Source organism: Silene latifolia, chromosome 3 (assembly GCF_048544455.1).
Source record: "Silene latifolia isolate original U9 population chromosome 3, ASM4854445v1, whole genome shotgun sequence".
Lineage (NCBI taxonomy): Eukaryota > Viridiplantae > Streptophyta > Magnoliopsida > Caryophyllales > Caryophyllaceae > Silene > Silene latifolia.
Genome location: NC_133528.1, coordinates 149,745,965 through 149,769,972, shown reverse-complemented (window position 1 = coordinate 149,769,972; position 24,008 = coordinate 149,745,965). Strand labels below are relative to the sequence as shown.

The window sequence follows — 24,008 nt, the reverse complement described above, 5'->3', positions numbered from 1 at the left end:
AGCCTATAGGACCTACACCTGACCCAGAGAAGAAGTCCAAATTCTGGGACGAGAACTCATACTGTGAATACCATAGAGGCAAAGGGCATGATACAGAGAAATGTTACAAATTAAAACATGTCATTCAGGATATGATTGAAAGCGGGAGGTTGTCCCTCTCAACTTTTAACCCACAGGGTAGCTTAGGCAATCCTTATGGATATACCACATATCAAGAAACTCTTCTTGACTATTATCCTTCCAATGTTCCCAATGATGAGGACGGGGTGCTCAAATGGGTGAATGCTCAAAGTCAGATGCCGAAGCCAGTTGCTGGAAGAGAAAATGTTCAAGCATGGGCCGATGATTACGAGTCTAGTTCTAGGATTGAGTCAAAGTCCGAGTCCGAGTCCGAGTTTTAGACTTTCTATCTCATATTTGTTCTAGTAACTTTCTTCGTGTCCATTTTCATTCCTAGTGACAACCTGGGGGCTGTCCCACGAGTCACGTGTCTTCTCGAGTCTATGCTAAATACATTCATTATACATTTCAATAAAAATACAATTTTCAATCTACATATTCTATCATATCTCTTCCTTTACCTTTTCCTGTGACAACAAGAATTGGTGTGAGACATTTTAAAATGAATAACGACAACGCATGTCCGTCGATGTGAGTGCACTTAGATGATGTTCCATTCTATGTTGTAGAGGACCTGAAACTTCGTGTTCTTTTCTTACCTATTCCATGTCTGGCAATAGAAACCCACAATATAACCCTAGTTTAGGACGAGCATACCTCAAGAGATTCTAGGACGAATCCAGACCATCTCCCTTGTTAACGATCCATGACGGAAGGCAGGCCCATTCCCCACAATAAACAACCCGTGTTGCTAAAGACCAACCCCTTTCACATTAAAAGGTGCTAGTCTAACCCAAATCCATGGTAGCAAACAAATCCAAGACAATACGAGCCATGATCAAAGACCAAAGGCTCAATCAAGAGAAATACCCAAAATCAATATCCAAGGCCACAAATATGCCCGTAATCCAAGACAAAAGAGTCAAAAGAAGAAGGCTCAATCAAGCAATTCAAGGTTGTCCTCAAAAACCTGAATCCAGAATTTGAGCAATAAGCCGAGATATATTCTAGACCAAGAATATGAGTCTGAATCAAGAACGATACTAAACGGAATACTCCTGAAGTCTATATAGAATCAAGTTACAGTATAGAATCAAGACATCGATGAAGATGGTTAGTTAGCACCCTCACTTAGCCTTTCATACATCACACACCCTAAGTCCTTCTCGAGACCGTTACGGGGAGATAGTTAGGAATTTTGAGAATCCTCTCAAGCTCGTCAAATATACCCATCCTTTAGGGCCAAGACATGGAAACTTGATCCCACGTCATTTTAACCTACCTTTATGCGCTCAGGCTACATCAAGCCAAGAGACTCCATTGCCAAGCCACATTACAAGCCGTAACCCCATCAAGCCTTAACTCCACAAAATCAAGCTCCAGAGATTTATTCATCAAAGCCTCTTATTACCGAGCTCCACATTCCAAATATCCAATCCAGTTTCACCTTGACCCATACACGGAGTCTTCGGATACTTTGCTACCCAGAACGGGACATACCCATATCATCCTTAGGGTCCACTAAGTGCGCTCACATGACAAGGAAAATTTTTACAAACCTAGTTATACCTCTTTGGTCTATGATCAGAGGGAGTTATCTCAAATCAATTCTTCGAGTCACCAAAGGAATATTACCCTTGTGACCCCTGCACTTTAAGGTCCTAACAACATGGCTTAGGCACACACCTGAACTACGATCTGGTTTGATTTCACTTCACGTGAATACGTAGGCAGTCCTCAAGGACACAACCATCCCAACTTTCAACCTCAACTATCAACCATCTCAACCATCAACTTTCAACCTCTATTTCAACCTTCCAACCTCAATTAACATCCTTTCCACAACCAACACCTCTATACTGGGGGCTCCTTATTGTCGCCCAGCCTCCTTTTTACCAAAAGTCCAGAGTCATTTTCTCATCCTGGGGGCTTCTCTTCCGAGATGCCACCCTTCCTTTGTTCCTTTGAGTCTAGCTAGTACTCGGTCCGGACAATGACAAAGATCTTAGATCAATTCTCCAAGTCATCGTGCCTCGAGAGGGGTCTCTTTTACAGCAAGCAACGACGAAGAAGTCCTAGTAGACAGCTGATCCATGGCTCATGCCTTGCCTTCATATGCATTCATCATTCTTGCAATTCTTATACCTTTGGAACTGATACGCATTGTCACCCACACTTGGCTAGGGGTTGCGCATACTTAAGCAAAGTCTGTCAAGTTATCCCTATATCGCGTCAAATCTAAGTTAGTGTCGCGTCAGTCATACCTAAGTCTACATTTCGCGTCGCGTCTTAGTAGGTCTGTGTCATGTCAATTCCTATGTCTAAAGCCCATTTGAATATGCATATCGCATTACAGACGACAAACTTCTTTGAACAAATTTTAAACGACTTTTATAAAGAAACAACTTTTGCAAAACCTATGTGTTTCCTCATTCGAGGTCCATCTGATAATTGCTTACGTGCATATGTGTTTATGTTCTATTTGCATATTAGATTGCATTCTTGTGTGGCTAATATCCATGCAGGTAAGTATCGAGAGCGTGCTCGCTCCCGATCGGGGCTTCACCCAAGTCTTCGTTGTCCCCAGCGCAGCAGTATTTTGCAGTATTGCTCACTCAAGATTTCTTCCATGACGATCAAGATGTTTCTAGTCGTCAAAATATTTGTCCCCCAGCGCAGCAGTATTTTGCAGTATTGCTCACTCAAGATTTTTTCCATGGCGATCAAGATGTTCCTAGTCGTCAATATATTCCCCAACAAGAGTTCGCTTGAGACCGACGCAAGCAGATTCAACCTCAAGTTTTTGCAAGAGTTCGCTTGAGACCGACGCAAGCAGATTCCCCAGCAGTTTCTACCGACGTCCTGCTACCCTCAATATTATTGTTTCCTCATAGAGTTCGACAAAGGTGTCGTTCTCCGAAAGTTCCCAAACCAAAGCCTCCTTCCTTAGGTTCGTAAACCCGAAGTTAGGATTCTTACCCCTAGATTCTTAGATCCCAAAATGGCTTCTTTAGGTTCATAAACCTTTAAGCTCCCACACCAACATCCTTAGGTTCATAAACCCTTAAATCCTTTTGGAGTTCTCATACCTCAGAAAGCTTAAGCGCACGCGTTTAAAACAAGAATTAGTAACCCAATAGTTCCTAAACTTAACCCTAGGATCCCCATTCCTCGTAGGTTCATAAGCCTTTAAGTTCCCATACCAGCCGTCCTTTTAGGTTCATATACCCAGGTCCGCACACCTAGTTTCTTTTAAGTTCCCAAACTCCCTAGAGTTCATACACTCCTACCCTTAGGATCATATTCCTTTAGGATCACCTTTTCCTTTTAGGATCACGTCCTTTAGGATCACCTTTCCTTAGAGTTCCCACACTCAAACCTTGGTTACCCCTTAAGTTGAACTTATATTTGACCTCCTTCCCGACGATGCTTTCCTTTAGGGCCCCACACCCTAGCACAATCCTTATATATCTTTTAGGTCTTACCCTTAGCTCCCATGCTCAATCTTAGCTCCTACGCTTACCCTTAGCTCCTACGCACCTCCGGAAGCATCTCGAGAAAGAAGTCTCAGGTATGGTCTCTTCTTATGGCTGGCGAGCTTCCTTACGTAGTCTAATGGACTTTAAACGACCCTCCCCGATAGTCGACAGACTCTAAAATGTTCCCGACGACAGTCCTTGGTTCGAGACCCCTTGAGCGCCTCGCGTCGCCATAGTCGTCAGGTTGTAATCTTCGATTGAACTGATGGCTATACTTTGACTTTCGCCTTGTCCAAGCCTCGGTCAAAGTGGGGGCTCAGAGACACCTCGTTTCGCACCTCCCGCAAACCACCCGGTGATGATTGGGCCGCATGTTTGGTACGCGGAACGATTTGTGACAGTTCGTAAGTTTATCGTCAAGTGATTGCTCAAACATTAATGTCTACCTCTTGGTTGTCATCTACGTGCCGATACGGTCGTTTTGACAGTAATTAGAGTACATTTGGAGTCCGGGTCAAAAACCGTCTTCATTTCCTAAAACCGTCAAATCCCGGGTCAAAGCAATGTGCTTGTCTACCTAAGGTTAGGATGTCATAAAATGTTGAGAATATATCTCATTTTGAGTCTCATGTCACTTTTTTGGGCTAAACATAAAGTTTACATTACAAAATGTGTATTTCATTTAGTTAAAATGATAACCCGATCTTTAGGCCCGTTTTACGAGGTCATAACGAGTTTTATGGGTCAGGCCTATTTCATAGAAAGTTCTAGATCTCTTTCTTAGCTTTCTAACGCCACCGAAATCACCTTATTCCGAGTCTTGTAGAGAAAGTTATGCCTGAAATACGACAGGCTGTCAAACGCGTTTTCTACGCGCAGAGGAACCTACCCGGGAAAGGACGCAGCAAGTCTTTGCGCTCTTCTAAGGGACGCAGCACTGCTGCGCTTTTTCCCAGGGCTTTCTTTTTGTCCAAGTTTCCGTGTTTAACCTAAGTCGGTTGTTTCCGGATCTTTCCTTCCGTATCCAACTCTTACCATAATTCCGTCGTGTGATTAGTATAAATAGGAGCCTTCGTTCCTCATATTTCTCACGCGAGTGTCCGCCCTTCTCTTCTCCCTTTGCATTCTAGACTTCGTTCTTACTAATTGGCGCCTACGTGCTTGGACTTCCGACCACGTAAGCTCGGATCTTTCCGGGTACCAGCCTCTCCGTTGCATGACCGACCAATTTGACCAACTACACCAATAATCAACTTAATTAATTAATCGTTTTCCTCTTACGAGGGCACTTTCTTTGCATTCGCGTCGAGCATCACTAATCGATATCTTAGTCCTTCTCGTTTCGTCAAACATGTAAGTCTGAGGGTGTATAATCCTTATTTATTTATTGTATTTTACTTATCGTATCATCATTGTAAGGTTTATGTCGAAAATACCTCGTTAAAACCGATTTCTAAAACCGTCTTTCAAACCTCTTTTACGGATTTTTCGAAGATCGATCGAGAAAAAGACGCAAAGAATCGCTGCGCCTCTTCGAAGGAGCGCAGCCTCTGCTGCGCCTCTTCGTGAGGGGCCGCCAGCTTCTCGCTTCTTTTCTTCTTCTTCGTCCTCTGTAATTCGTTGTTCTTATTTGATTTCGTTTGTTTGTTCTTTAATTCGTTCACATGATAGCATAATTAATCACATGTATATTATTCCTTCGTCATTAACATGTTTAATCCGTCTTTAAATCCGACTTAAATCCTAAATAATCCATATTTACGGGTTTTCGTCATTAAATTCAAACTCGATTTCGAGATTCAATTTGTTCATATTGAATCTCCGGAATTAAATCGTTGATATATTTGCATCTGTTTATCCATTGTATATTCGTCATATCTAACCTAGTTAATTGATTTCAATAGAGGACTCATTCATTAACATCGCTCCTTCACGTAATTAATTCGTTTAATTCCATCTCATCCATGTTTTATCGCTTTCATGACTAATTCATGTGCTAAATAATCTATTAATCACTTTCATCCGAGTAATTATAATCAATCGATCATTAAATTTAACAATTAACCTTAACGATTTGCGCTTCAACTTCACAAATTAACTCACCCTTGAATGACGCAAAGAATCGCCGCGCTCTTCCAGAGGGCGCGATCTCTTCTTACTGCTCTTCTAGGTTGATTTCTGCCTCTGAACTCCTTTTTTGCCTTGACGTAATTAATTAGTTTACGTAATTAATTAACTATTATCCGTATTATCACGCTAATTCCTGTTCGTCTTTTATTCTTTTATTCCTTTTTATCAAATTGTCCGTTTTAAAGGTATTTTCGACATAAATCGCCTAATCCGATGTAATTATTGTAATTTTCATTCTTGTAATTTATAATTATTGTATTTCTTTTATCATTTGTATGCTTTCACATGTAAATGAGCATTAAATCCTACTTCGACCCAATTGCATGCTAATTACGTGTCAACCGACTTAGTTAATTCTCACATGTTAGGATTAATCTATGGATGTTGCATTGCATGCATATAGCCGACAGTATATCAAGTACGAATAACTTCCCTAATCATTAGTAGAGGCCGCTATCGAGGCGGGCGGGATTAGGTGTTCGATCAAAAGAGCTTCCTAATACGTACCCTCACCCCTTACTCCAGATCTCCGTGAGCACCCGTGTTCATTGGCATCCACGAGAGTCATTCTAGACATAGAATGCTAAGGGTAACGATTGCTTAGTGTTCATGTCACTACTTTGTGTCTTGACATGACACGAGGTATTCGAACGGTTCCAATTTCCCATAAAAATTGGTGGCGACTCCTTACAAAATGCAAACGCTTGTTTCGTTTCTCACCAAGCGCCCCCGTGGGCGGCCCGCTGTCCACACAACTACACGTACGCCCAAGACTGCCGCCACTCGCCGTCTCCTATCCTCCCTCGTTCCCTTACTAAAAGACATCGTCGTCTTATCAAAATTAACTAACTGCCCAGATGCCACCTCATACTCCCTAAGAATAGCCTTTACTCTCATTGCTTCTGCCTCATTTGCCTTTACAAAAAATATACTATCGTCTGCAAAAAGTAAATGAGACACAACCGGCGCCGTCACAGCAATACGAATCCCATGAATCGAATTATTCTCCACGGCTCTTCTAATAAGACTAGACAGAACCTCAGCACACAATATAAACAAATACGGAGAAATCAGATCACCCTGCCTCAACCCCCTAGTCGGGCTAAACATCTCAGAAGTTTTACCATTGACCAGAATTTCATACCTGACCGATGTCACACACTCCATAACTCGCCCTACCCATAAATCATCAAATCTCATACGCTCCAAAAGCTCTCTCAAAAAAGACCATTCGACTCTGTCATATGCCCTAGACATATCTAATTTAAAAGCCATATGCCCTCCACCACCCCTCGAATTTTTCATATAATGAAACATTTCGAAAGCCAGAAGGATATTGTCTGTAATAATACGACCAGGAGTGAACGCACTCTGATTCTCAGAGACAATATATCCTAAGAACAGCTTCAATCTATTAGCCAAAACCTTCGAAACGATCTTATATAACACATTACACAAACTTATTATAGGCCTAAAATCAACCATCTTATCCGGAGCTTTCTTCTTAGGAATTAAGACAATATGAGTGAGATTCATATTACCTGGCATTGGTGCACCATTAAGGATACTTAAGACTTAACGGACTACAGACGGTCCCACTATGTGCCAGTAGGTCTGAAAACACAATCCATTCATTCCATCGGGCCCCAGAGCTTTGAGCGGATTCATCTGATTTAATGCTTGCACAACCTCCTCCCCCGTGTACTGAGCTCGCAACCCTTCATTCATCTCCCTGGTCACACGCCCTTCTACACCCCGCATAATATCCCCAAAATCAGTCGGTCTCGTCGTAGTAAACAGCTGCTTAAAGTACTCCACTGCCACGCCCGGAACTTCCTCGGTCTTCTCAACCACCCTACCCGCATCATCAACAAGTCGATGTATGTGATTTCGTTGCTTCCTCTGACTAGCCTTACGATGAAAAAACATCGTGTTTTTGTCCCCTTCCTTCAGCCATATTGCACGGGAACGCTGTCTCCAAAAAAGCTCCTCATGTCGCAGTAGCTTAGATATATCCCTAATCACTCGTCTCCTCTCTTCCACGTCCCTGGTCGACACATCTCCCTCATTAAGCACCTTAAGCCTTGGTCGCTTCGCCCGCAGCTCTTTTACCACCTTCCCAATACTTATCCCCTTCCAATTCAGAAGATCTCTAGCACAATTCTCAATCGTCGCAAGCACATCACCTTCATCTCGCTCCCAAGCCCTCCTGATTGTATCCTCACACCCTTCTTCCCCGACCCACACATGCTCAAAACTAAACTTCTTCCTCGGCCCACATTCATCCCTTAACCTCCTATCAAACACTACGCCCTCAAGGAAGCGTGGTCAGACCACTCCCTATCCAGGTGGAAAAGACGCCCATAAGGAAACAAATCGAACCAGTCTCCCGTAGCCATAGCTCTATCAATCCTGATATGTTTGTTATCCTCACCACTCTGTCCATTGTCAAACGTGAATGCATAACCCTCAGAGGGTATGTCTCGAAGCCCACACTCATCAACAGCATCCCTAAAATTATTCATTTGCCATTGGGCACGCTCCCCTCCTTTCATTTCACTAGAAAAAAGAACTTCATTATAATTACCAACACACAGCCGAGGACCCGCCGATTCTGAAGCTAAGAGTCGAAGAAGATCCCATGAGAGATGCCTATCTTGAACAGCCGGCCACCCATAAAAACCCGTAACTCTACTCTTAATCTCCCTCATCTCAACGTCGAAGTCCATGTGATGCATTGACGCACTCTGAAGGGTACAACGAACATCATCACGCCACAAGAACGCCAACCCCCCTGACCTGCCCACACTATCTACAGCAACTCCAGTGTACCCGTCAAACCTACTCCACACCCTATGCATCTCCCCACTACTCAATTTAGTCTCACACAAAAAAACCACACTAGCCTCCTCCCTCCTGAGCAGATTTTTCAAGCCGCATACTGCATCGGGGTTGCCCAGCCCCCTACAGTTAAGGCTCAAAAGATTCATAATGCCCGGCGGGGTTGAGCTCCCTCAACCTCCGCCTCAGGTGAACGTACACCCATGTCGATCTGTAGTCTCTTACTTGCCAATTCCCCGTCCTCGAACTCTGAACCACCCTTTCTCTTATTAGAAACCGGCTTCCCCCCTCCTTCATACCCCTATTTGCATCACCTTTAATCGCCAAGATATCCAGCCTAGCTCGTCTTGTCCACTTCGAACCAATATGAGCCCCCCTTCTCAGTCATCTCCACGCCCACAATCTCCCCTCCCACCAACTGCCCGCTACTGCCCTCCCCCACGCCCCCTCCATGTGCCCGCTTTTCCTTATCCTCCTTCCCATGATCCTCCGTCATTCCCATCTCCATCCCTCCACATGTTACCAGCACTTGTTCACTATGGCCATCATCAGCACACCCACCTCGTTTTCCGTCGGCAACCCCAACACTCTCAGTGCGCTGCTCTACAATTCCCTCACAATCCCCATGCCCGTTCCCGCTGGGCACTTCAACCACACTAGCATCTTGCACCCAACGTAAAGTACTCCTTCTTCCACCTCCACTCTCATGCAATCCCCCTCCCACATCATCACCTATCACGCTGCAAACCTCCTGCCCACCCCGTCCCAATTGTGACTTTGCTTTGCTTGACAACGAAAATTTGCGCAGCTTCTCAATCATCTCATGTTCACTTCTCAAATATTCTTCTTCAACGTCAGGCCTCAAATCCCGACTTGTCTTCCTCCCTTGTGCAACCCCAGCCTTGCCTCCCTTCCATGATGAAGCTCTCAACCCATCACCAAATTTCAACTCTTCCTCCTCATAAGGACCTCCCTCACACTTTTTGGCCCCGTGACCTAGCACGCCACACCCATAGCAAAACAGAGGTAACCTCTCATACTTCACCTCAAAAGCCGTGACCTTCCCATTGGGCATTCGAATATTAGCACTAGCTTGAAGCGGTTTACGTATATCGTGAAGGATTCTAACCCGAACTGCCCTCTCCATCTCCGGGAAGGGAGTCTCGTCTTTCGCCACAAACTTACCTAACTGCATACCGAGCCGTCTTAGATTCTCCTCATTCATACGACCTTTGATAGGGAGATCATATATACGTGCCCATATAGGGAGATAGAACAGAGGAGTATCCGACACCTTACCCTCAGCAACAGGTTCATTAAAACACCACGCAAACTTATCGAAGTGCCACAGTTGTCCTTCCATAACTTTGATCTTGTCTTTCTCCTCCTCGAACCGAAATATGAACGTCCTCTCCCTTGCGTCCAAGGCATTACCCATAACTTTCCCTGAAGGATTCCACAGCCTAAGCATCGTATCTATAGCAGCACGCACATTAATGGATTTCGATGCCCATACTTTGCCCACGAGAATTCGCTCCATAGTTGTCTCCTGGACCTCTGTATCTCCAATATCCCATTCGAACACACTCCCACCTTCCCCGACTTCTTCCCTCATAACCCCTTTCCCTTTAGAGCAGTTGCCACGTTCCATACGAAACACCACACGAAATCACGAAGAAAAATAGAATCACAAATAACCCTAATCGTAGCAAAACGAAACACAAAAACCCTAAAACACCCACTTTCCTAACCGTATTAGGAAACCCTATTAATACCAAAGAAAAGAAAACCAACCACAAACACGACACCACGCAGCACCGAACTACTATCCTACAAACCCAGTCGTAGAGAAACCCTTGAGCGAAGAAGGAAGGAACAAAGATTAAACTAAGACAGAGCTCCCATAGAAAACCCTAGGAAGACGTTTACAGAATTTGTGTTTTTGATGAAATCTGATGGAGATCTCAATTTAGAACTTGGTTATTTGGCAACATATCGCAAAGGGAAATGAGTTAGCGTTACCTCGTGGCACTTAATCTCGACGTCACCTTCTCACATGCAATAAATGAGGATCACTAAAATAAAGGGTGAGAGGGTGAGGCCCAATCTCGACGCTATCTGATGGCGCCCTATCATTATCCTTTAGACCGAAATCTACCAAGTTCAACCCAATATGTTGTTACCAAACAATGCCCTAATGTGATGCTTTGAGAGTTCAGGCCAGGTAATATTGTGGTACAATACATTATATTCCATTACTTTTTTATCTTTTGACACATTTTCCATTTGAGTTGATTTTCACAAGAAAAGAGAAAAAAATATTGAGCCGAGCGAAGTCTATGGGATACAGGATGATACATAAAGATGGAACATAAAAATCGTACTCGCATATAGTTTTTTAGAATGAAAGATATATGATAATTACATATGAAAAAGAATTTCGCCTTGTCTCTATATTTAAATTTTTTTAAAATTTTCTTAAGTAATTATGCTCACCACAAACTTTCATTATGATGTAAATTTCCATTAACCTATCTAATTTTCATTCTAATTGGAAAAGAAGGTACAAATCCACAACATAACCAAATTGCACGTTTGTGTTTACTTTTACAAAGCTTTATTTAGACAAACTCAATTTTCCACACTAATCCCAAAACAAGGTTAACATCTAATCAAAAGTTAATTTGTACATTTCGTAATGTTATGGAATCTAACCAAAATAAGTGATGGAGTACCCATTTTCCCATTCAAATACATACAAAACTAGACCAACCTCCAACAAAGTAACCAAAAGAATTTCCCTCTTTCTCTTACTTTTTAGTTAGCAATTGGTCTCCCTTGTGACGGGTTACCATTTGTGACGGATATTTTGTGAGATAAAATGGTAACAAAATGGGTTAGTGGAGAAAGGGGACCACATGAATAGTGTTGCAGAGAGAGAAAAAGTGGGTACATTGTGAGGTAAAATGGTATCCGTCTTCAGCTTGTGACGGATATGTCATGTCTTCAATGAGAATTTGTGTTTAGCTAGTGACCACATGTAAATTAGCTTAATTGCCTTAATCAACGGTGTTTTATTCATTTTTTAATGATCATTTTGGTTATAATCTCTTTATTTGTCTCTATGAATTTACTATATTTATACTTAACCTTTTATAAAAAAAATAGACGTTAAATACGTAATGGTAACGAAAATAAAGTTATTTATCTATTTCTCATAAATTAAGGAAGTACAAACGCCACAACCCTGATGACTACTAATCCACGCGCCTATACTAGGGCGTGTGTACTACGTAATACACACATGCACAATTGCAGAGGTTATACACACGCATTCTATTACAAACGCTGTAAATACCATTACTCTATATTAGTACGAGAATATTGTTTAGATCTTTTGAGAGACAATTTTATAATAAATTTATTGTGAGAATATTTTATAATTTAAAGTAAAATGATACAAAAAGTATTAGAATGGGCACGTAATCCACATATGATATAAAATGATTAATAAACGTTGTTATGATTCACGATAAAATACGCATTTTCATCAAGAAATATGTATCAAACGAAATAGTTAATTTAGGGAAAGATTAACAATAAAAAGTTTTTCCCTAAAAAAACATTAAAAAGTTTCTAAGAACACATAAATAACTAGGAAAAAAAATCAGCTTTATAACGCCTCTCAAAGATACCTATGATATGCGAGATAATATCTAAATATTCAATTTATTTTATTCGATTTTTAAAGATTAATATCCATTTAAATTTGACATATTCTATGAATATTGTATGAGATCTATCGCTCGAGATAATAGATCAAATATATATTTCCACTAGAGCTGGCAAACTCGAACCGATCCGACATATTCGACCCGCCGAAACCCAACCTGGCATAACCCGAAAAATCAGCAACTCGAAACTAATCTGGCCCGACCCGTTTGCGATCTTATACCCGATAAAGACCGGATTCAAACCTGACACGACTCGACACACAAATTGACCTGAAAGGATAGGTTGATTTGATATGACCCGAGGCGACTTAGTCCCGAACAAACCCGACCAGATCGATCCGTTTGCCACCTCTAAATTTTCCACCAAAAACTAAAATAATAGAGAGCCTATATAAATTGCGGAGATAGAGGGGAAATTGATGATTGATTGAGATATGGGTCCAAATGTGGTCGGAATGCAACCTAAACACTCTTCAAATTCAACTTAAATTTCTCTTCATTTCACACCTTCTACTCTAATCCTAAAAAATAAAAATAAAAAATTATAAAATCCCCCCACTTTTTTTTAATTATTATATTCACGCGTTATACACCAGAAAATCCGTGTTTCAGTATTCCTTTATTTATTTTTTTCCATAAATTTCCCCATTTTTCTAGAGAGAGAAAAACCCAAAAATATAAAAAATAAATTAAAAGATAAAATATAAAATAAACAGTGTGAAAGAAGAACTCTAGTATTGTGTAAGAGAAAGGTTTTGTTGTTCTCCTTAAAATGCGCCATCGCCGGTTTGTGCAAGTTAACAATCAGTGACTCATCTTTGCTATCTTACGCTGTTGTCACATTTAATTTCTGGGTTTCTTGTGCCTCATCTTTTTGTTAGGTAATGCTACTTATTGTTTATCCGAATTATAGAATAAGACCGTCTTATATTATCGTGTTTTTATTTATACATAAGTAAAAGGACCGTCTCATACTGTAAGACGGTTTTACATAAAGAAACTTTTTTTGATGAAAAGATTAGATTTTTATTATTGGGTCTAGTGATTTCTTGTTTTTAATTGATTATTTAGTTACTGTTTGCGTAAATTATAGAATAAGACCGTCTCACACTGTAAGACGGGTTTTTTTAATCAGTAGGAGGCTTTTTTTGATGAAAAGATTTGGGTCAAGTGATTTATTGTATTTAATTGATTATTTGGTTGTTGGGTAGTTGTAATTGTAATAATTAATTTAATTTTTGTGGGTTTTGTTGTGTTTTTGTTGATGATTGTTTAGGTTTATCTGTGAGAGTGAGCTACAGGTGATAATTGATTATTATACAAAAAGGTGAAAGTTTTCTGGGTTTTAGTTGAATTATTGTGAATTAGGGTTTGAAGATCAGTAAAAATGGGGGATACAGAAAGAGGTAATATTGATATGATGCATAGATTACAAAACCCATTTAGTTCAAGACAACAACAAATTTTATCATCAAGTAATCATCTTGATGTATCTCAGTTGAATATATCCCAAATTCGGCCTCCCTTACCTCAAAATGGTCAAATTTTGCCGAATTTTGGGGGTGATAGTAGTGGTAATAAGAGGGTAGGAATACCTCCATCACACCCACCTATATCACCATATTCACAAGTTCCGGGTGCTCGTCCCGGGTCTCAGAATTTCGCTCGTGGGTCTGGGTCTGGGTCGGCTCATTCACGGTCGTTGTCTCAACCGTCGTTCTTTGGGAATGACTCTTTGCCACCTTTGAGCCCGACTTTGTATCAGAACTTGGGTTCTCCACCTAATGGTGTTGAGAGTTTGAATTTGTCGAGTGATGGTTCGATGGATAGTCGTGATGGGAGTGGTGGTTTTCCTAGGGGGAACTCGTTGCATATAACCGAGGGACTTCCACCTCGGAAATTTCATAGGCGGTCTATTAGTGATATTCCGTTTGGGTTTGATAGTATTATGCAGTCATCGCCGCCACCGTTGCCTTTGGCTCCTATAAGAGGTCAGTGTGGTTTGGAAAGGTCTTTGTCAGGTGGGGAGTATCCGGGGAATGCTAATCAAGCTCAGTTAATTAAGAGGGAATCGAGTTGGGATAAAAACCGGGATGGAAATGTTGAGGGTGAAGTCGTGGATGACTTGCTCTCAGCTTATATTAATATGGACTCGATTGATGCCATGAACTCTTCTGGAACCGATGACAGGGCCGGTTATGAGAACCGGGATGATATGGATAGTCGTGCTAGTGGTTCCAAGACGAATGGTTGTGACAGTAGTGATAATGAAGCTGAAAGCAGCGCCAATGAGAGTAGAAGCAGTGGATATAGACCCGGGGACCGGAAGAGGAGTGCTACTAGTGAGGCGGCCCCAACTACTAGACACTATAGGAGTGTTTCGATGGATAGTTTTATGGGGAGTATGAGTTTTGGCGATGAATCTCCAAAACTCCCACCATCTCCGAGTACAGGTATAGCCCAACTGTCCCTCAAGGATCCTGCTAATGGAAATTCAAATGCTTTGAACTTGGAGTTTGGTAATGGAGAATTCACAGCGGTTGAGATGAAAAAGATCATGGCCAATGATAAGCTGGCAGAGATTGCATTATCTGATCCCAAACGCGCTAAAAGGTAATTTCTTACTAGTTCAATGTCGCTAGATTATTTATACACAAACTTAAATTAGACGAGGTATACCGTATACATAAGGACTTGGGTTGTCTTAACACTCACATGTGAGACACTCTCATATAAGACTCATTGTTTTTTGATAATTACTTGAGTACTTGCTGATATCTAAGTTTGCTGCCTTTTCAATTTGAATTTTCGGAAATTATAGGATTTTAGCCAATCGCCAGTCAGCTGCGCGCTCAAAGGAGAGGAAGATGAGGTATATATCTGAATTGGAGCATAAAGTTCAGACGTTACAAAACGAAGCAACAACATTGTCCGCACAGCTCACATTGCTTCAGGTGAGTGACTGACATGATTCTTACTAAAGATTTGTACTTTCTGTTTTTTCTCGTCATGATTTCTTACTGAAATGCTATCTGTTATGAACAGAGAGATTCTGCTGGACTTACTAGCCAAAACAATGAGTTAAAATTCCGTCTACAAGCCATGGAGCAACAAGCTCATCTCCGAGATGGTATGACTTTCGCATTATGTATCAAACACATCGATAGAACAATTTTTGATGCACAGTTTTTCTGTTTTATGAAATTATCATTCGCCCTTGCCCCGCCATAAGCAACAGCCCCCATGTCACTGCTCCATGAAATCATTATGTTGGTCTATATGGGATGATGTGCATATAATTAGTTACTCCCTGTGTCCCGGTCATTTGTTGTCCTATTCCATTTTAGGGTGTCTCGGTCAATTGTTGTCCTTCCTATTTTAGAATTGCATTTGATGAGCAATTTGATCCTTCACACTCGATTTGGTCCACTTGTCATCTTATAACTGACCCCTCCTCTTTCCTTGGTCTTTGTGCCAAAACCAAAGGACAACAATTGACCGGGACGGAGGGAGTAATATTCATCCATTATCCTATTTTGGTCTTAAACATTTGCTTAATTAGTCAACTCTTGTAGGCCCGTTTGTTTTTGTTTTACTCTTTTATGATGGAAGAAAAGTATACATAAACATGTAAATTATTGCCGTTTTTTGGGATACCGACACGAATTCATAATGTTTAATTTGTTAATTAGCCTCTTTGACTCTTTGTCATTCCCTTTCTCCTGTTGTTGACGAATACTCCCCCCACCTCACCAGCTTCTCATTATTGTGAAATGGCACAAACTTTTGAGCAAGAGTAAAGGGCTTTATTTTATTTTATTTTCCCTAATTTACTCATCCCTCAAGCACGTTTGCTGTCACTCCCCAGTCCCCTCCACTGTTCTTAAAACCGGCCTCTTATGTTCTATTCCCCCGTTGAAGGGTGAAGGAAATAGGAAGGGAAGAGTTGACCGGGACTGGGGAGAGATGAATAGTTGACTATTTTGGGCGTACCTCTAGAAAGTGGTAAGAAGCTATTGAGACACCCTTCGAAGGATAGTGTCGAAATTAAGTGAGATAGAGTGTGTGGTTTTTGCTCCCGATTTGTTCACGTGCAAATTCATGCAATCATAATACTTTGTTTAGAAGAGTTACCCTTGAAGAGTTGAAGCTATGAGGATATTTTTGTAAGATCGTTAGATCGATTTTTTGGACTGCCGCGAGGCAATGCTCATTGAGTATAAAGGATTTAGAGCTTACTCCGACACCGTTTTGCGGCTTCATAGACCGCAGTTACGGCATAATGACCGAGATTAGGACCATACTAAAGATTTCGACTTTTCGAGAGATCTGATAATGAGTTCTAAATGATAACATTCTTTAAATAAGGAATATGTCTCTGACATGCAAGTTTGCGACTTTTCAGAATGGCTTTTGCAAAAGTCCTAGTAAAAAGGAAAGGAAGGAATCACAATTTTATCTTAACTGATGCTATATTCCTTTGTTCCTGACTCGGCATCGAAACTTTTATCTTTTCTGTATTAGTCAACTGCGTAAATACTTCATCTAAGATTTAGTAAATTTGACACGATACATGGATGGCACTTGCTATCGCAGACGACTATCATACCGAAAACAATAACATTGCCCGTTTCAAGCGCCTAGAAGACGTGTTTAAGCTCCATTTAGTGGTATCTATCTTTCTATGTCTGATCTTTTAATCCCGTAAACCCTGCTTTCTTGCATTGCAGCTCTAAATGAAACATTAACAGCCGAAATTCAACGCTTGAAGATAGCAACTGGAGAGCTCAGCTCGGAATCCATGTCCAAGTGCTTTGGACAGCAGCTTTACATCAACCCTCAGATGTTCCAGCAAAAACACCAGCATACCAACCAAAACAACGCCACTCAGGAACAACTTAAGGCCCAAGACACAAGCAATGGCTCAGGAACAAAGGGTGAAGCGAACAAAAACGGTTCTTAAGCATGGAAACGTCTTTTCTTTACTCGAGAGTCAAGAACCCTCGTTGGCTTCTCTCTGCCAAGAATAGCTCAGTACGCGTCAGTAGCTTTGCTTATTTATATAAAATGTTATTTTCACATCCACAGGGAGAGCAGACTTCTGTTAATTAGCTGTTGAGATTAATTTTGCATAGAGTTATTTACTGAATTATAAAATTTAATTATTATAATTACTATGTTTAGGAGATTCGTATCGAAATGCAAAGAATTTCTTAGACATGTTTAGCTACACAAAATATGTATAACAGTCTGTTAGTTATGAATGTACTGTACTTATGTTTTGTTCGGATTTAAAATTTATTTGATTCTGCAAGGTTTGTTCTGCATTTCTAGTTGGAACTTGGAAGACTCCCCCTCGACACGAAAAGAGAATTAATACATGTGATAATTAACATCCGAGTCTTGTATGAGATTATTGTATCTATTTTACGAGCCACAAAGACGATTATGACGCTTGCGGAACTTGAACCCAGGTTTTGAACACCATCTCTCATAATTTTACCAATTAAGTTAGTTGACATCTGTATAGTTAATTAAGATTGTTATTATGATTAATGTTCGTAACGTAAGACGGTTTTAAGTAAGATTAGTTCCGACTTTTGTGTCGGTCTTTTACTATGCACATGGGTTTGCAATACGTGTACGCTTGTGAATTGAAATGTGTTGTTTTCTTGTGGCCTCAATTATTGGTTACACTTAAAAGAGACATGTCTCTTTAATTACTGTCACAAGATACATGAGATACCCTTTACCGGTAAAGTTAATGTCTTATCCGTTTCCATAGTGCTCTACGTTACATTTGCATTAATCTAAAGAAAAATATTTGTGTTCTTTGGGAGAACGTCCTCCTTACACTTTGGGAGGACGTCTTCCTTATACTCAAAGAGGAAGACCAAAATGGAAATGAGGAGGATGATCCTCTTTCTTTGAGCGTAAGGAGGACGTCATCCAGAAGAACACAAGTATTTCTCTAATCTATAACCATTTATGTTTAGCATGTAAATGTCCCATGAAAAAAAAGATGAGTGCTAAATTGATGATGATCTATGTTATAATGGAATGTTTAATTCCGTTGATCCTTAATCCGTATCTTATCTTCGTTTTAGATTAATAGAATCTAATTATAATGTTTGATACTGTACATAATTATTCTATCTCCTTTCTAAGTTTCTAACCCATTAAAATCTCTTTTCTCATATCGGTTGATATCAACGCAAACTCTATTTCTCCACCATGTAAGAATGATACATTGCGACATCGCCATAATTTGATAATGGCTCGATTAGTCGATTATGATTGAGCCTGAGCAACTATTGTATTATGTCATTAGACATTTTTTAGTATTCTAGCAATGTGAAATAATTGTAAAATCTCTGTTAATAACTCCACAATTCCACATGGTACTTAAAGTAGTCCTAAAACAACTATTCGTTTGTATCTACGAACTCAACCCACTTTCATTTGCATCTCGACGTTATACAAACAACTCTAAAGTTTAAGATAAATGTTAATTGGGAGTTTGGGACTTTCTAGTTACGAGTAATTGACTTGATGTTACAACTTATAATGCACGTTTACGAACGCGACTTTCCTGATACGATGGTTATATCTTACTGTACATGCTTAAAATGAGCTAATACTCGAAATAGTTTATAGTTTTCAGGTAGTATCATAGTGGTGTACATTAGTTGTAATGGTCATATTTGAGCCAAACGCAAATAACAAAGTATTGTAATATCACGCAGCGTTATCAAAACTTAAATCATCAATAAACAATCAAACATGTTATCTAAATAAACATAAAACTACTCCGGTCACCAAAAAAAAAAAAAAAACTACTCCAAGGACTACTCGTTTTTTGGTGCGCACTCCAAGGACTACTCTAAATTGTCGATAACTTTAACTTCCTCCGTCATTTTATACAACACGACCATGAACGGCCGATTTTGAAGGACGTAAAAACACTTTTACGAACGACTTTGATACACCGTGACGAAATCGTTTTTTTTTTTTTTTTTTTTTTTTTGGGTCATCCTTATCTTGATCTTGGACCCTTTGGACTATCGTAACCCAACACAAAATAAATAATTCCTGAAAAATCAACGATTGGGCCCAACAATATATCAACACTTTCTGCAAAATTAAAAGGATTGAAAAAATTAGGGTTTTCTCTCTCTAAATCCCCAATTCAATTTTTCCAATTAATTCCTCTCTGTCAGATTCAATCAGATCGAAAACAATGACACCTGCTCTTCCTCAGTTTTACAGCGGTACCAGTACGCTTGCATTGGTAATTTTCTCCCTTTTACCTATCAATTTGTTGTACAATTTATGAAATTTTTTTGTTGATTTATGATTATTTGTACTGTTTTTAATTGTTAATTTAATGTTTGTAGGTAGCTCGATTGTCCGCTTTTTCTGCAGGGTTAGTGTATGGCAATATGAAGCTCAAAGTTCTTAAGGTTACTTCTTTATCAATCTTGATCAATTTTTGTCAATTTTTTGTTGAATGTTTTCTGGGTATCGATCTATTAATTCGTTACGATGATGTGTTTGAATAATTATTTTGATTGGTTTTGTTGTTTGATTACCCGTTAGTCTTCTTGAAGACCGTTTTACGTTAATCATCTCTTAGAGTTTGAGTAACTACTTTGTTTGGTTTTATTGTTTAGATACTTGTTAGTAATCTGTAAGACGGTTTTGCTCTAATGTTGTGTAAACGGATCACAACTACTTAGAACATAGGTCATGGTCTCGTGGGTGTAAAAAGTAGTATCGAAAGATCCATTTTAGAGTATACTTGTGTAAGGATAGTAATTTGATTTAGATTATAAATTCTAAGCTTTGATCGTGTGAGGATTGACTTATTGAGGTTCAGTGTTTAACAGGAGGTTCTCTTGTCTCACCCCGTCTCGTGAGTGATATTAGTTTCCCCTCGGATTAAACTTCGTGGTGCTTTTGAGTTTTGACACAAGGGTAAGAATGTTTGATAAACAAATAGGGAAGTAAGCAAGTGGATCTGAACTTATATTGTCAACCGTAGAGGCAATTTGGTCTATTAGAACAAATTGATAAATCTGCATGCAATTTGATTGTACCGAAATAGATGAGAAGTTTAATTTGATGTGGGCAAAGTAGTAAGTTTAATATGAGTTGGTTTAAGTATTGCTCAGTAGAAACAGCGTTGTGTACTTGTGATCATCTTAGACGTTACGTATGCTAGGATGGTAGGGAGTACAATTAATTGGTGTAATTCTTATGGTATTTATGTCTGGGTGCGTTTCTTTAGCTTATGTGCTATGAGCTTTCGGATGATCTATAGTATAGTGAAGAACATAGTTTGGAATTTGATTGATTAAAGGCAAGTGTGAAATTACTTTCATTTTTTGATCCACTTATTCGATTTGGCATTGAGTATGTCTGTTTGATTCTAGTTTTGGGGTTTGAGTGACAAGTGGCGTGGAGTTAACTTTGCCAATGACTTGCCGTAACTCAACTGATGTGCAAGGTGGCAAGTGGATGAATGACTTTCTTTGTTAGTAGGATTATGACTAATTTGACCAACCATACGTTGATGTGCTTTTTAAGATGTTATATGAATTGTATTTTAGATCTGGACATGGTTTGGAATGAGATTGATATAGCCAAAAAGAATCTTTATCAATATGGTTCCAATGTTCATGGTGGCGTTATTTAGGAATGTTGGTTTTCGGCTCTATGGTTTAGTATTGCTTATGCCAGGGAAACAGCGTAGCTTTGCTACTGTTGAGAACGTGGGAACTTGGATGGTTACAATCCTAATATTATTGGCTGCATCCGATCTGCATTGATATACTCGTTCAATTTGTCGGGGTTCACGAGTTTTACTCGGATCTTTCAGGACCTAGATGTTCCTTCCTTGGTCCATGTCTACATTTTCCAGTTTTTTGCTAATCACAAACCATCATGCCCACAAATAACACACAAGAAAATCTCTTAGTTGACTTTTTAGTTATGGACATCCTCACAGTTTCACACCCTAAAGGAAACCGGGAAGAACTATTATTGACTCATGGAGTAGCTTTTCATTATTTTATTCGACATCTAGCTGGCCTTCAAAACCTTGATTTCATGTCTCCCACTTGTGGTCTTGTGGAAACGTAGTTATCCATTCACCAGTCACCATCATCTCATTCTTTCTGAGTCCTTATGCAGCTGTTTGTTGAAGACTATAGGTCTTATACCGAGTGACTTGAGATCTTCTATCATAGCTTTTGGCTTTTTTGGTTTAAGAAAATAATCTGCAGCCTTTTTCTTCGACTCGTTTGCATACTTTAAATCTGGATTAGATACTGGTTTGCTGGTTCATAGGAGGCACAAAGGTTATATATTAGGAAGGGAAGAGGGTCTTGAAACTGAAACCTAATAATCTTGTATGTTTATACTAGGCAGTGTCAAATGAGATGTTCTCTGTCTATATACTAGGCAGTGTCAAATGAGATGTTCTCTATCTTATTCAATGCTATTAATATGCAATTTTACTCTGGTATTATGTGCCGTGAATTTTACTCTGGTATTATGTGCTGTGGTTTAACATTGATGGGTAGTAATTTTTTTAAATTATTGTAATTTAGCCGTTGTAGTGAAATCAGCTAAGTGCCTAAGTATACTGTATATATATAAATATGGTGGTTGTCCCAAAATAAACCAGAGCTTTAATCTGATTTGTACCAAGTAGGACGTTTAATCTGTGTTGAAGAAAGTATTGCTAAAGAGAAATAGGGTTGTGTACTTGTGATCAACTGATCGTCCTTGGACATTACCTAGCTGGGATGGCACAAAGTACAATTTGTTGCTTTTAATCATATCGTATTTCTGGTTGGAATGTTGGTTGCGTTTATTTAGCTTGTTTGTTTTGAGCTTGGGATAAGCTATAGGCAGTCAAAAACATAGTTTGGAATTAATTGATCAAAGGCAAGTAGGAAATCACTTTCATTTTCTGATCCATGTTCTACAATTTGGCATTGAGTATGCCTGTTTGTTTCTAGTTTTCGGGTTTGAGTGCCAAGTGGTGTCGAGTGAACTTTGCCAAGGACTTGCTGTAACTCCACTGATGTGCAAGAAGGTAGGAAGTTGGATGGTTAAGTTTCTTTGTATTGTAGTTGGATTTGTAACTAATCTGACCAACAATGCATCGACGTGCTTGTTAAGATGTGAAATGAATTGTTTTTTAGATCTGGACATGGTTTGCAACGTGATTGATATAGCCAAAAGAATCTCTATCATTGTGGTTCTAATGTTCATGATGGCATTATCTAGGAATGTTGGTTTTCGGCTTTGTGAATTGGAGTGAATTATACCACTGAAAAACCGTAGCTTTAGTACTCTGTGTAAGGTCGGAACTTTTATATTGCAATCTAACAATATTAGCTGCACTGTATCTGTATTGATGTACTCCTGCAGTTTATCCGCGTTCTCATGTTATGGCTCGATCACTCCGGACCTAAACATTCCTTTGTTTGTCCATGAATACATTTTCCAGTTGTTTTGCTAGTAGAATTTAGGAGCACATTTAGAGGTCGATAAAAATGTTAAGTTGAGTGTCACAAACCATAATGACCACATATAACACACGAAAAAGAAAGATTCCCAAGTGGACTTTTTATTGATGAACACCCGTAAAGGAAGCCGGGAAGAACTATCACCGACTCATGGAGTCGTTTTTCAGTATTTTATTTGACATGTAGGTGGACTTCAAAACCTTGAATGCATAAATTCCATTTGTGGAAGAGTAGTTTCGTGTTGGGTGATTTAGTTATTTACTCACTAGCAACCCATCGTTTCTCAGTCGGTCAGTCCTTACTCCTTACACAACTGTTTGTTAAGACTACAGGTCTTCCACCAAGTGGCTAGAGATCTTCCTTCATACCTTTTGGCTTTGTTGGTCCAAGAAAATAATGTGCCGCCTATTTCTTCAACTCTTTCACAGTCTTTAAATCTGAATTAGATACTGTTTTTTGTCGATACCGTAAGAGGGACAAAGGCCATATATTACAGAGCGAAGAAGGTCTTGAAACCATGGTTACCTGATTCGCTATGAATACACCCTTAAGGATTCACGATTCGCTCTTACAGAATGTATTTTCTGTAAGCGTCAAGATAGAATTCGCTTTTAGCGATTCACGATTATAGGGTAACCCAGCTTGAAACTACAACCTATTATGTTTATACTAGACTGTGTCAAATGAGATGCTCCGTGTCTATCTTCTGCTGCTATGAATATGCAATTTTACTCTGGTATTATGTGTTGTGGTTTAACATTGATGGATAGTTCTTTTTGTATAATTGTAACTTAGCCGTTATAATGTTATCAACTAAGTATATATAAATATGGTGGGTTATCAGATGAAGGCCAAGTCTGAGAAGAAAGCAGAAGCCAAGGCGCACCATTGATGGTAAGAGAAGTGAAGGCTGGTGGAGAGTGCTGAATTCCTAAATAAGGAACTTCTGAGCTTTCAGTTGTTCTGTAATGCTTTTGATGACCTTGGTCCTAATACTTGTTTATGTTTATGAGCAAATTTTTTGTCTGCTGAACTTCGAAACGAAATTTGAACGTTGAAACATCAGGTTTTGGTTACCTTCCAAGTTCCATCAAATTTGAAAATCCGGATTAATTGAATGTTCTTGCCACGGTAATCTCTCAGGTTGTGTAGTGAATGCCTTT

General features: G+C 39.6%; 3 protein-coding genes across 3 annotated transcripts; 2 read left to right on the top strand and 1 right to left on the bottom strand.

Annotated features, from left to right (window-relative positions):
• Positions 1 to 7,304: 7,304 nt before the first annotated feature.
• LOC141649965 (uncharacterized) lies at positions 7,305 to 8,719 on the bottom strand. Its single transcript, XM_074458629.1, has 2 exons — positions 8,112 to 8,719; positions 7,305 to 8,025 (listed from the first exon to the last, which is right to left on the bottom strand). The coding sequence occupies exons 1-2, from the start codon at positions 8,717 to 8,719 to the stop codon at positions 7,305 to 7,307; spliced, it is 1,329 nt and encodes a 442-aa protein (XP_074314730.1).
• Positions 8,720 to 12,807: 4,088 nt separating this feature from the next.
• On the top strand, positions 12,808 to 17,601 carry LOC141648455 (bZIP transcription factor 29-like). Its single transcript, XM_074457127.1, has 5 exons — positions 12,808 to 13,185; positions 13,581 to 14,917; positions 15,126 to 15,258; positions 15,350 to 15,434; positions 17,035 to 17,601. The coding sequence occupies exons 2-5, from the start codon at positions 13,692 to 13,694 to the stop codon at positions 17,265 to 17,267; spliced, it is 1,677 nt and encodes a 558-aa protein (XP_074313228.1). The 5' UTR covers positions 12,808 to 13,185; positions 13,581 to 13,691; the 3' UTR covers positions 17,268 to 17,601.
• A 1,812-nt stretch (positions 17,602 to 19,413) lies between these two features.
• LOC141648454 (uncharacterized) lies at positions 19,414 to 23,963 on the top strand. The gene is made up of 3 exons (XM_074457126.1): positions 19,414 to 19,595; positions 19,702 to 19,767; positions 23,690 to 23,963. Exons 1-3 carry the CDS (start codon positions 19,545 to 19,547, stop codon positions 23,735 to 23,737), a joined length of 165 nt encoding a protein of 54 aa, XP_074313227.1. The 5' UTR covers positions 19,414 to 19,544; the 3' UTR covers positions 23,738 to 23,963.
• The last annotated feature ends 45 nt before the right edge of the window (positions 23,964 to 24,008 follow it).